Raw genomic sequence first — 17,756 nt, forward strand, 5'->3', positions numbered from 1 at the left:
TGTATTGGGCGGCAAAGTATCGCGATATATTGCCGTATCGATATTTTTACCCACCCCTAGTTATTACACCATTATATTACACACAGGAACTTTCATTAATCAGTAACATGATTCACATAAAAGAATTAAAATAAATAATTATCACCCAACTCAGCAACCCGGCTGAGCTTTTAAGCCTCTTTTAGATGATTATATTGTTTTACGGCCATGTCACTGCTCTCATCGATCTGATCAGTTGATCAGTCAGTGACCAACAGAAATGGATTTCAACAAATCGATTAAATCGAAAATAAATGTATTGTTTTCCTTACTTTAAAGTTAATCTGAAATGAAAAATGCTTTTCAACCCTTTTATATCACCTACCCACTCGTACAGGGGTCTGTTTCACAAAGCAGGTTTAGTGAAAACCTTGAGTTAGTTAACCCTGAGATGAGGGAAACTCTGGTTTTTCGGTTTCACAAAGCAGTTCAGCTTAAATCTGAGTCAGTTACCCGGGTAACATACCTCCGTGAACCTAACCTGCTCGCTAGCAGGTTTGCTTCAACAAACCCTGAGTTTCTCCCTACATGTCTCCGCCTTTTTCCGAATCTGAACCCACTCTGCAAAATTGTGCCGTCCTTTCATCGTCAACCTAATCGATACGGAAATAAAAGTGATTCTAGCAGCTTTGCGTCGGGAGAGGATTTTGATTACCTTTCCTTTCAATCACATTAGATATTATCTAAACAATATTCTCCGACATTTTCAACATTTCATATCGCGGACATAATCCACAACCAGATTCTTTGCAGAGCTAGCTTTTTTGCGAACGGGAGATTTATGAAATGTTTAAGTACATTCCTGTGTTGAAATACCTGCTTATATTTACTGTTTAATATGTGAAATATGATTAAAATCATATGCCTTAGTCAACGTATTTGCGCAATATTCTTATGCTTAATTTTCAACTGACGGCACTTTCTTTCTGTGCCTGGGGGGATTACACCCAATGAAAATGATAATATATTCACTGCGCTACTTTGTGAACTACAGGAATTGAACTGCTGTCGCCTGCACCATAGGCAGCGTTGCTAACCGTTACACCACAGTGTCGCTCTGCAAAGCTGAAAATGAACACTTATCACCTTTAGATCAATCGAATGTTTCATTCAGTTATACACATTAGATCGGGCAGTAAATGTCTTCCACGCCAACTATCGCTACTTTGCTGCAGTTACGTTGCTCCGCTTTCTCAGGATGAGCTCGTTTTCTACATAAACACTCAGTAATATCTAATAACGCTCTCCCGGTTGCCATGGTGAATCGTAGTATCGGAGCTCCATTGATGATGGCTTTGTAGAGTCGGCAGGCACGCGCATAACTCAGGGTTTACATACTCAGAGTTGACTGAACTAATTCAAAATCGCTGTTCTGAAACCGAAAACTCAGAGTTGCCCATCTCAGAGTTGGTCAACTCAGAGTTCAGGGTTAGGTTCAGAGTTTGTTGAACCTGCTTTGTGAAACGGGCCCCTGGTGTTTCAGACAAATTACCGGGATAATTAAAAAAACTGCTTGGTGATCGCTCGCCACGATCCTCCCCGCTGACGCCGGAGCCTCAGACAAAATCTTACGCTGAACTCCGTTAAAAACGAATGGCTAACGGCTTTGCGGCACACGTCGTCATAGGTCTTACGTCAGCTGCCACGGGAAGTAAACAAAACACAGCTGCGTTAATTTCGTTAAAAAAAATTAACACGTTAAATATTTCATAATTAACGCAAAGATTAACGCGTTAATTTTGACAGCACTAGTATTTTAATATGTGTAAAATTGCTTTTGAGTAAAAATAAAATGTTAGACAGTTGTTAAATAGTCAAAATACAGTATGCAGAAATCATCGCCCTGTGGGGGTAGGTGACTGCCAGATATTTCAGTGGCAACAACCAGGTGCTTTGCTGTGTATCAGTCCTATTACAGTAGTAAATTCTGTTATCGGTTCCTCCTTCTCAGGGTCAAGTCTGTGGTCTGTGTGGAAACTACGACGGCAACAGCAAGAATGACTTCACCACACGCTCCCAGGAGACAGTGGCAGATGTTTTGGAATTTGGTAACAGTTGGAAGGTTTCGTCTGACTGCCCAAATGCCCAACTCCTAGCCGATCCCTGTGCTTCTAATCGTTACCGGGCAGCATGGTCCCAGAAACAATGTAGCATCATCACCAGTGTCACCTTCCAGAGCTGTCATTCAAAGGTAACTATGGCGATCATACTCAACACAAACTTTATCACTTTAACTGCCATGGTATTTGGGAAATGATATAAATGTCATTGTTTCTCTCCATCTATGGTACTAAGAGCTCATTGCTTTGTGTGTTGATCAATCAAGTGGGTGGTCAGCTAATCAGCATGTTGGTCCAATGACTTTTCAAGCTTTCAGAACAGTTTCACAGCAGTTTATGTTGTGGCCGAGTAAAAAAAAATCAGATATTGATATGTTGGCCGATTAATGTTTTATATCCAGGCATATTGGTCAGCGTACTGTATGTGCCGGCTGTCCTGGGTAGTTAGACTTATACAGCCCCCCTCACAAGTAATCTTTCACAATACGTATTACTACATCCCAAGCTACAAGCATGACACAAGTATTATTGTTATGTTAAACAGTACGTGATTGTGTGTTCAAGGTTGACCCTGGTCCATACTTTGATTCTTGTGTGAGAGACTCTTGTGCTTGTGACACCGGCGGGGACTGTGAGTGTTTTTGCACTGCTGTGGCTTCCTACGCCACAGCTTGTAATGAAGCCGGGGCCTGCATCAAATGGAGAACTCCAAAGCTGTGCCGTAAGTTTGATCACAATCTCACCAAGAAAATCTCAGCAACAGAATTTGAGGATTTGTCAGGATTCTATCTTTAGCCAAATTATTTAAACTGGTTTTGTCTCTTGCAGCTATTTTCTGTGACTATTATAACAACCCTGGTGGCTGTGAGTGGCACTACAAGCCATGTGGAGCTGACTGCATGAAGACATGTAGAAATCCATCAGGAAACTGTTCCAGCCTCATCACTGCCCTGGAAGGTAAAGCCTTCGCCTTGACTGTGGAATCTGTGTGTTAAGACTTTGAGATTCCCCTCAAAGCCAAAACAAAGTTTATGTAAGGGAAGGAACATTGTAAATAAAGACTTACTCATGAAGTGAACAGGAAAAGTGAAGATGAAAAACCTCATTCACACTTGCTCCAGATGGCTGTGCCATTGGTGTGTGAGAGTGTTAATTGCTCCTGTTGAGCAGTTGGCACCTTGTATGGCAGCCTCTGTCTCACTGTTGTAGTCAAGACCACCTAAACCAAGACAAAGGCAAGGAAAGACTGAGCCAGAGCCAGTGCCACACAACATGAAAACCATATAGACACATTCCCACAAAGAAACACCCACAGAAAACAAATGGAGATTCCTCTTCATATCATGTGACAGAGTAAGACTGAGTAAGGGGGCAATCACACGGTACACATTGCTAGATCCACGGGCAGCAAAACCATTGTTTTCCTATGGTATCGCAACCTAAAAATAGGAACTGTTTCTGTGAAGTCCTGCAAGGACTTTGATTTGATCGGGCGGCTGTGGCCCAGGAGATAGAGAAGTGCTGAGTGGGTGGGAAATTGTAAATTGCTTTGGGTAAAAACACTTTAAGAATGTGGAAGTTTTTATTTGTACTGACATTTATCAAAATGTTATAATGGTGTTGCAGGCTGCTATCCACAGTGTCCCCCAACCCAGCCCTACTTTGATGAAGACAATATGAAGTGCGTCGCCTGGAACCAATGTGGTTGCTATGACGACAAAGGCAACCATTACAACATTGGAGAAAAGGTTCCATCGGACAACTGTTACACTTGGTATGTCTCATGCAGAGGATTCATTATCACACTAAAGGCTTAGTCATGAGATATAATTGTTGTTGGCAATGGCATATAAAAGGATATGACTACATTTCCTTCTATTTCAAAGCTCCTGCAGAGACTCTGGAATAAGTTGCACCTACAATGTGCCCTGTAAGTGTACATATACACTTATATTTTATATTAAGCTATTATATGACTGCACACAGTTTTGAAGAATTGAAGACATGATTCTCTTGATCTACAGCTTGTACATGCTTCATTAATGGAAAAACATATAAATATGGGGCAACCATCTATAACACCACGGATGGACTAGGGAGCTGCATCACAGCTGAGTGTGGGGCAAATGGGACCGTAACCAGAAGCATATACCCTTGCATCACTACCACCACAGCTGGCCCTACAACTACAACCTTTTCATTCACCACAGTTGGAAAGACAACTTCAGGTAAGTAAATATATGCAGAATAACCACTGATTATGCTTTTATATTCTTGATCATTAGTAGAAATATACAATAAACAATATTTTAAAAAATATGTCTAAAAATCACGAAGAAATTTAAATGACTTTCTTTGTTATATACTAATTTTGCACTTTTCACAACATATCTGATTTTAACACAGTTGGTATTACTACATCAGAAGTAAAAACAACATTGGGAACCACATCCAAATCTACAGAAGCAACAACATCAGAACAGACAACAGTACAGATTTCATCTACAAAACCACCAAAGGAAGTAACAACAGGCCCAGTAACAACTTCTACCACAGCTGTTGTTGAAACTACGACCTTAGTGCCAGGTGTAACAACAACTAGCCCTGAAACAACACTTGTAACGTCAAAACCTTCTGTTGCTACCACAACCACTGAAGCACCGTCAGTAACCACTCAAGTTACCACTTCCAAACCTGAAGAAACAACAACCGCACAAAAGACAAGTGCTACCATTTCGACAACAAAACCACCTAAGGAAGTGACAACTGGCCCAGTAACAACATCTACCACAGCTGTTGTTGAAACTACGACCTCAGTGCCAGGTGTAACAACAACTAGTCCTGAAACAACAGTTGTAACATCAAAACCTTCTGTTACTACAACAACCACTGAAGTACCATCAGTAACAACACAGGAGACCACAGTGAAACCTGAAGAAACAACAACTGCACAAAAGACAAGTGCTACGGTTTCGACAACAAAACCACCTAAGGAAGTGACAACTGGCCCAGCAACAACATCTACCACAGCTGTTGGTGAAACTACGACCTCAGTGCCAGGTGTAACAACAACTAGCCCTGAAACAACAGTTGTAACATCAAAACCTTCTGTTGCTACCACAACCACTGAAGCACCGTCAGTAACCACTCAAGTTACCACTTCCAAACCTGAAGAAACAACAACCCCACAAAAGACAACTGCGACGGTTTCGACAACAAAACCACCTAGGGAAGTGACAACTGGCCCAGTAACAACATCTACCACAGCTGTTGTTGAAACTACAACCTCAGTGCCAGGTGTAACAACAACTAGCCCTGAAACAACAGTTGTGACATCAAAACCTTCTGTTGCTACCACAACCACTGAAGTACCATCAGTAACAACACAGGGTACCACAGTCAAACCTGAAGAAACAACAACCGCACAAAAGACAAGTGCTACCGTTTCGACAACAAAACCACCTAAGGAAGTGACAACTGGCCCAGTAACAACATCTACCACAGCTGTTGTTGAAACTACGACCTCAGTGCCAGGTGTAACAACAACTAGCCCTGAAACAACAGTTGTAACATCAAAACCTTCTGTTGCTACCACAACCACTGAAGTACCATCAGTAACAACACAGGGGACCACAGTGAAACCTGAAGAAACAACATCCGCACAAAAGACAAGTGCTACGGTTTCGACAACAAAACCACCTAGGGAAGTGACAACTGGCCCAGTAACAACATCTACCACCGCTCTTACTGAAACTACGACCTCAGTGCCAGGTGTAACAACAACTAGCCCTGAAACAACACTTGTAACATCAAAACCTTCTGTTGCTACCACAACCACTGAAGTACCATCAGTAACAACACAGGGGACCACAGTGAAACCTGAAGAAACATCATCCGCACAAAAGACAAGTGCTACGGTTTCGACAACAAAACCACCTAAGGAAGTGACAACTGGCCCAGTAACAACATCTACCACAGCTGTTGTTGAAACTACGACCTCAGTGCCAGGTGTAACAACAACTAGCCCTGAAACAACAGTTGTAACATCAAAACCTTCTGTTGCTACCACAACCACTGAAGCACCGTCAGTAACCACTGAAGCTACCACTTCCAAACCTGAAGAAACAACAACCCCACAAAAGACAACTGCGACGGTTTCGACAACAAAACCACCTAGGGAAGTGACAACTGGCCCAGTAACAACATCTACCACAGCTGTTGTTGAAACTACGACCTCATTGCCAGGTGTAACAACAACTAGCCCTGAAACAACAGTTGTAACATCAAAACCTTCTGTTGCTACCACAACCACTGAAGTACCATCAGTAACAACACAGGGTACCACAGTGAAACCTGAAGAAACAACAACCGCACAAAAGACAAGTGCTACCGTTTCGACAACAAAACCACCTAAGGAAGTGACAACTGGCCCAGTAACAACATCTACCACAGCTGTTGTTGAAACTACGACCTCAGTGCCAGGTGTAACAACAACTAGCCCTGAAACAACAGTTGTAACATCAAAACCTTCTGTTGGTACAACAACCACTGAAGTACCATCAGTAACAACACAAGGGACCACAGGTAAACCTGAAGAAACAACAACCGCACAAAAGACAAGTGCTACAGTTTCGACAACAAAACCACCTAAGGAAGTGACAACTGGCCCAGTAACAACATCTACCACAGCTGTTGTTGAAACTACGACCTCAGTGCCAGGTGTAACAACAACTAGCCCTGAAACAACAGTTGTAACATCAAAACCTTCTGTTGCTACCACAACCACTGAAGCACCGTCAGTAACCACTCAAGTTACCACTTCCAAACCTGAAGAAACAACAACCCCACAAAAGACAACTGCGACGGTTTCGACAACAAAACCACCTACGGAAGTGACAACTGGCCCAGAAACAACATCTACCACAGCTGTTGTTGAAACTACGACCTCAGTGCCAGGTGTAACAACAACTAGCCCTGAAACAACAGTTGTAACATCAAAACCTTCTGTTGCTACCACAACCACTGAAGTACCATCAGTAACAACACAGGGTACCACAGTCAAACCTGAAGAAACAACAACCGCACAAAAGACAAGTGCTACCGTTTCGACAACAAAACCACCTAAGGAAGTGACAACAGGCCCAGTAACAACATCTACCACAGCTGTTGTTGAAACTACGTCCTCAGTGTCAGGTGTAACAACAACTGGCCCTAAAACAACAGTTGTAACATCAAAACCTTCTGTTGCTACCACAACCACTGAAGTACCATCAGTAACAACACAGGGTACCACAGTCAAACCTGAAGAAACAACAACCGCACAAAAGACAAGTGCTACCGTTTCGACAACAAAACCACCTAAGGAAGTGACAACTGGCCCAGTAACAACATCTACCACAGCTGTTGTTGAAACTACGACCTCAGTGCCAGGTGTAACAACAACTAGCCCTGAAACAACAGTTGTAACATCAAAACCTTCTGTTGGTACAACAACCACTGAAGTACCATCAGTAACAACACAAGGGACCACAGGTAAACCTGAAGAAACAACAACCGCACAAAAGACAAGTGCTACAGTTTCGACAACAAAACCACCTAAGGAAGTGACAACTGGCCCAGTAACAACATCTGCCACAGCTGTTGTTGAAACTACGACCTCAGTGCCAGGTGTAACAACAACTAGCCCTGAAACAACAGTTGTAACATCAAAACCTTCTGTTGCTACCACAACCACTGAAGCACCGTCAGTAACCACTCAAGTTACCACTTCCAAACCTGAAGAAACAACAACCCCACAAAAGACAACTGCGACGGTTTCGACAACAAAACCACCTACGGAAGTGACAACTGGCCCAGAAACAACATCTACCACAGCTGTTGTTGAAACTACGACCTCAGTGCCAGGTGTAACAACAACTAGCCCTGAAACAACACTTGTAACATCAAAACCTTCTGTTGCTACCACAACCACTGAAGTACCATCAGTAACAACACAGGGTACCACAGTCAAACCTGAAGAAACAACAACCGCACAAAAGACAAGTGCTACCGTTTCGACAACAAAACCACCTAAGGAAGTGACAACAGGCCCAGTAACAACATCTACCACAGCTGTTGTTGAAACTACGTCCTCAGTGTCAGGTGTAACAACAACTGGCCCTGAAACAACAGTTGTAACATCAAAACCTTCTGTTGCTACCACAACCACTGAAGTACCATCAGTAACAACACAGGGGACCACAGTGAAACCTGAAGAAACAACATCCGCACAAAAGACAAGTGCTACGGGTTCGACAACAAAACCACCTAAGGAAGTGACAACTGGCCCAGTAACAACATCTACCACCGCTCTTACTGAAACTACGACCTCAGTGCCAGGTGTAACAACAACTAGCCCTGAAACAACACTTGTAACATCAAAACCTTCTGTTGCTACCACAACCACTGAAGTACCATCAGTAACAACACAGGGGACCACAGTGAAACCTGAAGAAACAACAACCGCACAAAAGACAAGTGCTACGGTTTCGACAACAAAACCACCTAAGGAAGTGACAACAGGCCCAGTAACAACATCTACCACAGCTGTTGTTGAAACTACGACCTCAGTGCCAGGTGTAACAACAACTGGCCCTGAAACAACAGTTGTAACATCAAAACCTTCTGTTGCTACCACAACCACTGAAGTACCATCAGTAACAACACAGGGGACCACAGTGAAACCTGAAGAAACAACAACCGCACAAAAGACAAGTGCTACGGTTTCGACAACAAAACCACCTAAGGAAGTGACAACAGGCCCAGTAACAACATCTACCACAGCTGTTGTTGAAACTACGACCTCAGTGCCAGGTGTAACAACAACTGGCCTTGAAACAACAGTTGTAACATCAAAACCTTCTGTTGCTACCACAACCACTGAAGTTCCATCAGTAACAACACAGGGGACCACAGTGAAACCTGAAGAAACAACATCCGCACAAAAGACAAGTGCTACCGTTTCGACAACAAAACCACCTAAGGAAGTGACAACAGGCCCAGTAACAACATCTACCACAGCTGTTGTTGAAACTACGACCTCAGTGCCAGGTGTAACAACAACTAGCCCTGAAACAACAGTTGTAACATCAAAACCTTCTGTTGCTACCACAACCACTGAAGTACCATCAGTAACAACACAGGGGACCACAGTGAAACCTGAAGAAACAACATCCGCACAAAAGACAAGTGCTACAGTTTCGACAACAAAACCACCTAAGGAAGTGACAACTGGCCCAGTAACAACATCTACCACCGCTCTTACTGAAACTACGACCTCAGTGCCAGGTGTAACAACAACTAGCCCTGAAACAACACTTGTAACATCAAAACCTTCTGTTGCTACCACAACCACTGAAGTACCATCAGTAACAACACAGGGGACCACAGTGAAACCTGAAGAAACATCATCCGCACAAAAGACAACTGCGACGGTTTCGACAACAAAACCACCTAGGGAAGTGACAACTGGCCCAGTAACAACATCTACCACAGCTGTTGTTGAAACTACGACCTCATTGCCAGGTGTAACAACAACTAGCCCTGAAACAACAGTTGTAACATCAAAACCTTCTGTTGCTACCACAACCACTGAAGTACCATCAGTAACAACACAGGGTACCACAGTGAAACCTGAAGAAACAACAACCGCACAAAAGACAAGTGCTACCGTTTCGACAACAAAACCACCTAAGGAAGTGACAACTGGCCCAGTAACAACATCTACCACAGCTGTTGTTGAAACTACGACCTCAGTGCCAGGTGTAACAACAACTAGCCCTGAAACAACAGTTGTAACATCAAAACCTTCTGTTGGTACAACAACCACTGAAGTACCATCAGTAACAACACAAGGGACCACAGGTAAACCTGAAGAAACAACAACCGCACAAAAGACAAGTGCTACAGTTTCGACAACAAAACCACCTAAGGAAGTGACAACTGGCCCAGTAACAACATCTACCACAGCTGTTGTTGAAACTACGACCTCAGTGCCAGGTGTAACAACAACTAGCCCTGAAACAACAGTTGTAACATCAAAACCTTCTGTTGCTACCACAACCACTGAAGCACCGTCAGTAACCACTCAAGTTACCACTTCCAAACCTGAAGAAACAACATCCGTACAAAAGACAACTGCTACGGTTTCGACAACAAAACCACCTACGGAAGTGACAACTGGCCCAGAAACAACATCTACCACAGCTGTTGTTGAAACTACGACCTCAGTGCCAGGTGTAACAACAACTAGCCCTGAAACAACAGTTGTAACATCAAAACCTTCTGTTGCTACCACAACCACTGAAGTACCATCAGTAACAACACAGGGGACCACAGTGAAACCTGAAGAAACAACAACCGCACAAAAGACAAGTGCTACGGTTTCGACAACAAAACCACCTAAGGAAGTGACAACAGGCCCAGTAACAACATCTACCACAGCTGTTGTTGAAACTACGACCTCAGTGCCAGGTGTAACAACAACTGGCCCTGAAACAACAGTTGTAACATCAAAACCTTCTGTTGCTACCACAACCACTGAAGTACCATCAGTAACAACACAGGGGACCACAGTGAAACCTGAAGAAACAACAACCGCACAAAAGACAAGTGCTACGGTTTCGACAACAAAACCACCTAAGGAAGTGACAACAGGCCCAGTAACAACATCTACCACAGCTGTTGTTGAAACTACGACCTCAGTGCCAGGTGTAACAACAACTGGCCTTGAAACAACAGTTGTAACATCAAAACCTTCTGTTGCTACCACAACCACTGAAGTACCATCAGTAACAACACAGGGGACCACAGTGAAACCTGAAGAAACAACATCCGTACAAAAGACAAGTGCTACGGGTTCGACAACAAAACCACCTAAGGAAGTGACAACTGGCCCAGTAACAACATCTACCACCGCTCTTACTGAAACTACGACCTCAGTGCCAGGTGTAACAACAACTAGCCCTGAAACAACACTTGTAACATCAAAACCTTCTGTTGCTACCACAACCACTGAAGTACCATCAGTAACAACACAGGGGACCACAGTGAAACCTGAAGAAACAACAACCGCACAAAAGACAAGTGCTACGGTTTCGACAACAAAACCACCTAAGGAAGTGACAACAGGCCCAGTAACAACATCTACCACAGCTGTTGTTGAAACTACGACCTCAGTGCCAGGTGTAACAACAACTGGCCCTGAAACAACAGTTGTAACATCAAAACCTTCTGTTGCTACCACAACCACTGAAGTACCATCAGTAACAACACAGGGGACCACAGTGAAACCTGAAGAAACAACAACCGCACAAAAGACAAGTGCTACGGTTTCGACAACAAAACCACCTAAGGAAGTGACAACAGGCCCAGTAACAACATCTACCACAGCTGTTGTTGAAACTACGACCTCAGTGCCAGGTGTAACAACAACTGGCCTTGAAACAACAGTTGTAACATCAAAACCTTCTGTTGCTACCACAACCACTGAAGTTCCATCAGTAACAACACAGGGGACCACAGTGAAACCTGAAGAAACAACATCCGCACAAAAGACAAGTGCTACCGTTTCGACAACAAAACCACCTAAGGAAGTGACAACAGGCCCAGTAACAACATCTACCACAGCTGTTGTTGAAACTACGACCTCAGTGCCAGGTGTAACAACAACTAGCCCTGAAACAACAGTTGTAACATCAAAACCTTCTGTTGCTACCACAACCACTGAAGTACCATCAGTAACAACACAGGGGACCACAGTGAAACCTGAAGAAACAACATCCGCACAAAAGACAAGTGCTACAGTTTCGACAACAAAACCACCTAAGGAAGTGACAACTGGCCCAGTAACAACATCTACCACCGCTCTTACTGAAACTACGACCTCAGTGCCAGGTGTAACAACAACTAGCCCTGAAACAACACTTGTAACATCAAAACCTTCTGTTGCTACCACAACCACTGAAGTACCATCAGTAACAACACAGGGGACCACAGTGAAACCTGAAGAAACATCATCCGCACAAAAGACAAGTGCTACGGTTTCGACAACAAAACCACCTAAGGAAGTGACAACTGGCCCAGTAACAACATCTACCACAGCTGTTGTTGAAACTACGACCTCAGTGCCAGGTGTAACAACAACTAGCCCTGAAACAACAGTTGTAACATCAAAACCTTCTGTTGCTACCACAACCACTGAAGCACCGTCAGTAACCACTGAAGCTACCACTTCCAAACCTGAAGAAACAACAACCCCACAAAAGACAACTGCGACGGTTTCGACAACAAAACCACCTAGGGAAGTGACAACTGGCCCAGTAACAACATCTACCACAGCTGTTGTTGAAACTACGACCTCATTGCCAGGTGTAACAACAACTAGCCCTGAAACAACAGTTGTAACATCAAAACCTTCTGTTGCTACCACAACCACTGAAGTACCATCAGTAACAACACAGGGTACCACAGTGAAACCTGAAGAAACAACAACCGCACAAAAGACAAGTGCTACCGTTTCGACAACAAAACCACCTAAGAAAGTGACAACTGGCCCAGTAACAACATCTACCACAGCTGTTGTTGAAACTACGACCTCAGTGCCAGGTGTAACAACAACTAGCCCTGAAACAACAGTTGTAACATCAAAACCTTCTGTTGGTACAACAACCACTGAAGTACCATCAGTAACAACACAAGGGACCACAGGTAAACCTGAAGAAACAACAACCGCACAAAAGACAAGTGCTACAGTTTCGACAACAAAACCACCTAAGGAAGTGACAACTGGCCCAGTAACAACATCTACCACAGCTGTTGTTGAAACTACGACCTCAGTGCCAGGTGTAACAACAACTAGCCCTGAAACAACAGTTGTAACATCAAAACCTTCTGTTGCTACCACAACCACTGAAGCACCGTCAGTAACCACTCAAGTTACCACTTCCAAACCTGAAGAAACAACATCCGTACAAAAGACAACTGCTACGGTTTCGACAACAAAACCACCTACGGAAGTGACAACTGGCCCAGAAACAACATCTACCACAGCTGTTGTTGAAACTACGACCTCAGTGCCAGGTGTAACAACAACTAGCCCTGAAACAACAGTTGTAACATCAAAACCTTCTGTTGCTACCACAACCACTGAAGTACCATCAGTAACAACACAGGGGACCACAGTGAAACCTGAAGAAACAACAACCGCACAAAAGACAAGTGCTACGGTTTCGACAACAAAACCACCTAAGGAAGTGACAACAGGCCCAGTAACAACATCTACCACAGCTGTTGTTGAAACTACGACCTCAGTGCCAGGTGTAACAACAACTGGCCTTGAAACAACAGTTGTAACATCAAAACCTTCTGTTGCTACCACAACCACTGAAGTACCATCAGTAACAACACAGGGGACCACAGTGAAACCTGAAGAAACAACATCCGTACAAAAGACAAGTGCTACGGGTTCGACAACAAAACCACCTAAGGAAGTGACAACTGGCCCAGTAACAACATCTACCACCGCTCTTACTGAAACTACGACCTCAGTGCCAGGTGTAACAACAACTAGCCCTGAAACAACACTTGTAACATCAAAACCTTCTGTTGCTACCACAACCACTGAAGTACCATCAGTAACAACACAGGGGACCACAGTGAAACCTGAAGAAACAACAACCGCACAAAAGACAAGTGCTACGGTTTCGACAACAAAACCACCTAAGGAAGTGACAACAGGCCCAGTAACAACATCTACCACAGCTGTTGTTGAAACTACGACCTCAGTGCCAGGTGTAACAACAACTGGCCCTGAAACAACAGTTGTAACATCAAAACCTTCTGTTGCTACCACAACCACTGAAGTACCATCAGTAACAACACAGGGGACCACAGTGAAACCTGAAGAAACAACAACCGCACAAAAGACAAGTGCTACGGTTTCGACAACAAAACCACCTAAGGAAGTGACAACAGGCCCAGTAACAACATCTACCACAGCTGTTGTTGAAACTACGACCTCAGTGCCAGGTGTAACAACAACTGGCCTTGAAACAACAGTTGTAACATCAAAACCTTCTGTTGCTACCACAACCACTGAAGTTCCATCAGTAACAACACAGGGGACCACAGTGAAACCTGAAGAAACAACATCCGCACAAAAGACAAGTGCTACCGTTTCGACAACAAAACCACCTAAGGAAGTGACAACAGGCCCAGTAACAACATCTACCACAGCTGTTGTTGAAACTACGTCCTCAGTGTCAGGTGTAACAACAACTGGCCCTGAAACAACAGTTGTAACATCAAAACCTTCTGTTGCTACCACAACCACTGAAGTACCATCAGTAACAACACAGGGTACCACAGTGAAACCTGAAGAAACAACAACCGCACAAAAGACAAGTGCTACCGTTTCGACAACAAAACCACCTAAGGAAGTGACAACAGGCCCAGTAACAACATCTACCACAGCTGTTGTTGAAACTACGACCTCAGTGCCTGGTGTAACAACAACTGGCCCTGAAACAACAGTTGTAACATCAAAACCTTCTGTTGCTACCACAACCACTGAAGTACCATCAGTAACAACACAGGGGACCACAGGTAAACCTGAAGAAACAACAACCGCACAAAAGACAAGTGCTACAGTTTCGACAACAAAACCACCTAAGGAAGTGACAACTGGCCCAGTAACAACATCTACCACAGCTGTTGTTGAAACTACGACCTCAGTGCCAGGTGTAACAACAACTAGCCCTGAAACAACAGTTGTAACATCAAAACCTTCTGTTGCTACCACAACCACTGAAGCACCGTCAGTAACCACTCAAGTTACCACTTCCAAACCTGAAGAAACAACAACCCCACAAAAGACAACTGCGACGGTTTCGACAACAAAACCACCTACGGAAGTGACAACTGGCCCAGAAACAACATCTACCACAGCTGTTGTTGAAACTACGACCTCAGTGCCAGGTGTAACAACAACTAGCCCTGAAACAACAGTTGTAACATCAAAACCTTCTGTTGCTACCACAACCACTGAAGTACCATCAGTAACAACACAGGGGACCACAGTGAAACCTGAAGAAACAACATCCGCACAAAAGACAAGTGCTACGGTTTCGACAACAAAACCACCTAAGGAAGTGACAACTGGCCCAGTAACAACATCTACCACTGCTCTTACTGAAACTACGACCTCAGTGCCAGGTGTAACAACAACTAGCCCTGAAACAACACTTGTAACATCAAAACCTTCTGTTGCTACCACAACCACTGAAGTACCATCAGTAACAACACAGGGGACCACAGTGAAACCTGAAGAAACAACAACCGCACAAAAGACAAGTGCTGCGGTTTCGACAACAAAACCACCTAAGGAAGTGACAACAGGCCCAGTAACAACATCTACCACAGCTGTTGTTGAAACTACGACCTCAGTGCCAGGTGTAACAACAACTGGCCCTGAAACAACAGTTGTAACATCAAAACCTTCTGTTGCTACCACAACCACTGAAGCACCGTCAGTAACCACTGAAGTTACCACTTCCAAACCTGAAGAAACAACAACCCCACAAAAGACAACTGCGACGGTTTCGACAACAAAACCACCTAGGGAAGTGACAACTGGCCCAGTAACAACATCTACCACAGCTGTTGTTGAAACTACGACCTCAGTGCCAGGTGTAACAACAACTAGCCCTGAAACAACAGTTGTAACATCAAAACCTTCTGTTGCTACCACAACCACTGAAGCACCGTCAGTAACCACTGAAGTTACCACTTCCAAACCTGAAGAAACAACAACCCCACAAAAGACAACTGCGACGGTTTCGACAACAAAACCACCTAGGGAAGTGACAACTGGCCCAGTAACAACATCTACCACAGCTGTTGTTGAAACTACGACCTCAGTGCCAGGTGTAACAACAACTAGCCCTGAAACAACAGTTGTAACATCAAAACCTTCTGTTGCTACCACAACCACTGAAGCACCGTCAGTAACCACTCAAGTTACCACTTCCAAACCTGAAGAAACAACAACCCCACAAAAGACAACTGCGACGGTTTCGACAACAAAACCACCTACGGAAGTGACAACTGGCCCAGAAACAACATCTACCACAGCTGTTGTTGAAACTACGACCTCAGTGCCAGGTGTAACAACAACTAGCCCTGAAACAACAGTTGTAACATCGAAACCTTCTGTTGCTACCGCAACCACTGAAGTACCATCAGTAACAACACAGGGGACCACAGTCAAACCTGAAGAAACAACAACCGCACAAAAGACAAGTGCTACCGTTTCGACAACAAAACCACCTAAGGAAGTGACAACAGGCCCAGTAACAACATCTACCACAGCTGTTGTTGAAACTACGTCCTCAGTGTCAGGTGTAACAACAACTGGCCCTGAAACAACAGTTGTAACATCAAAACCTTCTGTTGCTACCACAACCACTGAAGTACCATCAGTAACAACACAGGGGACCACAGGTAAACCTGAAGAAACAACAACCGCACAAAAGACAAGTGCTACAGTTTCGACAACAAAACCACCTAAGGAAGTGACAACTGGCCCAGTAACAACATCTACCACAGCTGTTGTTGAAACTACGACCTCAGTGCCAGGTGTAACAACAACTAGCCCTGAAACAACACTTGTAACATCAAAACCTTCTGTTGCTACCACAACCACTGAAGCACCGTCAGTAACCACTCAAGTCACCACTTCCAAACCTGAAGAAACAACAACCCCACAAAAGACAACTGCGACGGTTTCGACAACAAAACCACCTACGGAAGTGACAACTGGTCCAGAAACAACATCTACCACAGCTGTTGTTGAAACTACGACCTCAGTGTCAGGTGTGACAACAACTAGCCCTGAAACAACAGTTGTAACATCAAAACCTTTTGTTGCTACCACAACCACTGAAGTACCATCAGTAACAACACAGGGGACCACAGGCAAACCTGAAGAAACAACAACCGCACAAAAGACAAGTGCTACCGTTTCGACAACAAAACCACCTAAGGAAGTGACAACTGGCCCAGTAACAACATCTACCACAGCTGTTGTTGAAACTACGACCTCAGTGCCAGGTGTAACAACAACTGGCCCTGAAACAACAGTTGTAACATCAAAACCTTCTGTTGCTACCACAACCACTGAAGCACCGTCAGTAACCACTGAAGTTACCACTTCCAAACCTGAAGAAACAACAACCGCACAAAAGACAAGTGCTACGGTTTCGACAACAAAACCACCTAAGGAAGTGACAACTGGCCCAGTCACAACATCTACCACAGCAGTTGTTGAAACTACGACCTCAGTGCCAGGTGTAACAACAACTAGCCCTGAAACAACACTTGTAACATCAAAACCTTCTGTTGCTACCACAACCACTGAAGTACCATCAGTAACAACACAGGGTACCACAGTCAAACCTGAAGAAACAACAACCGCACAAAAGACAAGTGCTACCGTTTCGACAACAAAACCACCTAAGGAAGTGACAACAGGCCCAGTAACAACATCTACCACAGCTGTTGTTGAAACTACAACCTCAGTGCCAGGTGTAACAACAACTGGCCCTGAAACAACAGTTGTAA

General features: G+C 44.1%; 1 protein-coding gene across 1 annotated transcript in view; it reads left to right on the forward strand.

The window, feature by feature from the left end:
• Window positions 1-15,330, forward strand: part of LOC311011045 (mucin-2-like) — a gene marked incomplete at both ends in the record, with an annotated part of 52,506 nt that extends 37,176 nt beyond the window's left edge. Inside the window, 10 exons of the mRNA XM_084005747.1 lie at window positions 1,991-2,230; window positions 2,664-2,820; window positions 2,928-3,056; window positions 3,726-3,873; window positions 3,986-4,029; window positions 4,124-4,327; window positions 4,506-4,685; window positions 11,037-11,696; window positions 13,188-14,066; window positions 15,284-15,330. Of these exons, the coding sequence (XP_083861873.1) occupies window positions 1,991-2,230; window positions 2,664-2,820; window positions 2,928-3,056; window positions 3,726-3,873; window positions 3,986-4,029; window positions 4,124-4,327; window positions 4,506-4,685; window positions 11,037-11,696; window positions 13,188-14,066; window positions 15,284-15,330 (2,688 nt within the window). The remainder of the gene's footprint in view (window positions 1-1,990; window positions 2,231-2,663; window positions 2,821-2,927; window positions 3,057-3,725; window positions 3,874-3,985; window positions 4,030-4,123; window positions 4,328-4,505; window positions 4,686-11,036; window positions 11,697-13,187; window positions 14,067-15,283) is intronic.
• Between the last annotated feature and the right edge of the window lie 2,426 nt (window positions 15,331-17,756).

This window comes from Eutrigla gurnardus, assembly GCF_963514095.1.
Source record: "Eutrigla gurnardus genome assembly, chromosome: 1".
NCBI classification, from domain to species: Eukaryota; Metazoa; Chordata; class Actinopteri; order Perciformes; family Triglidae; genus Eutrigla; species Eutrigla gurnardus.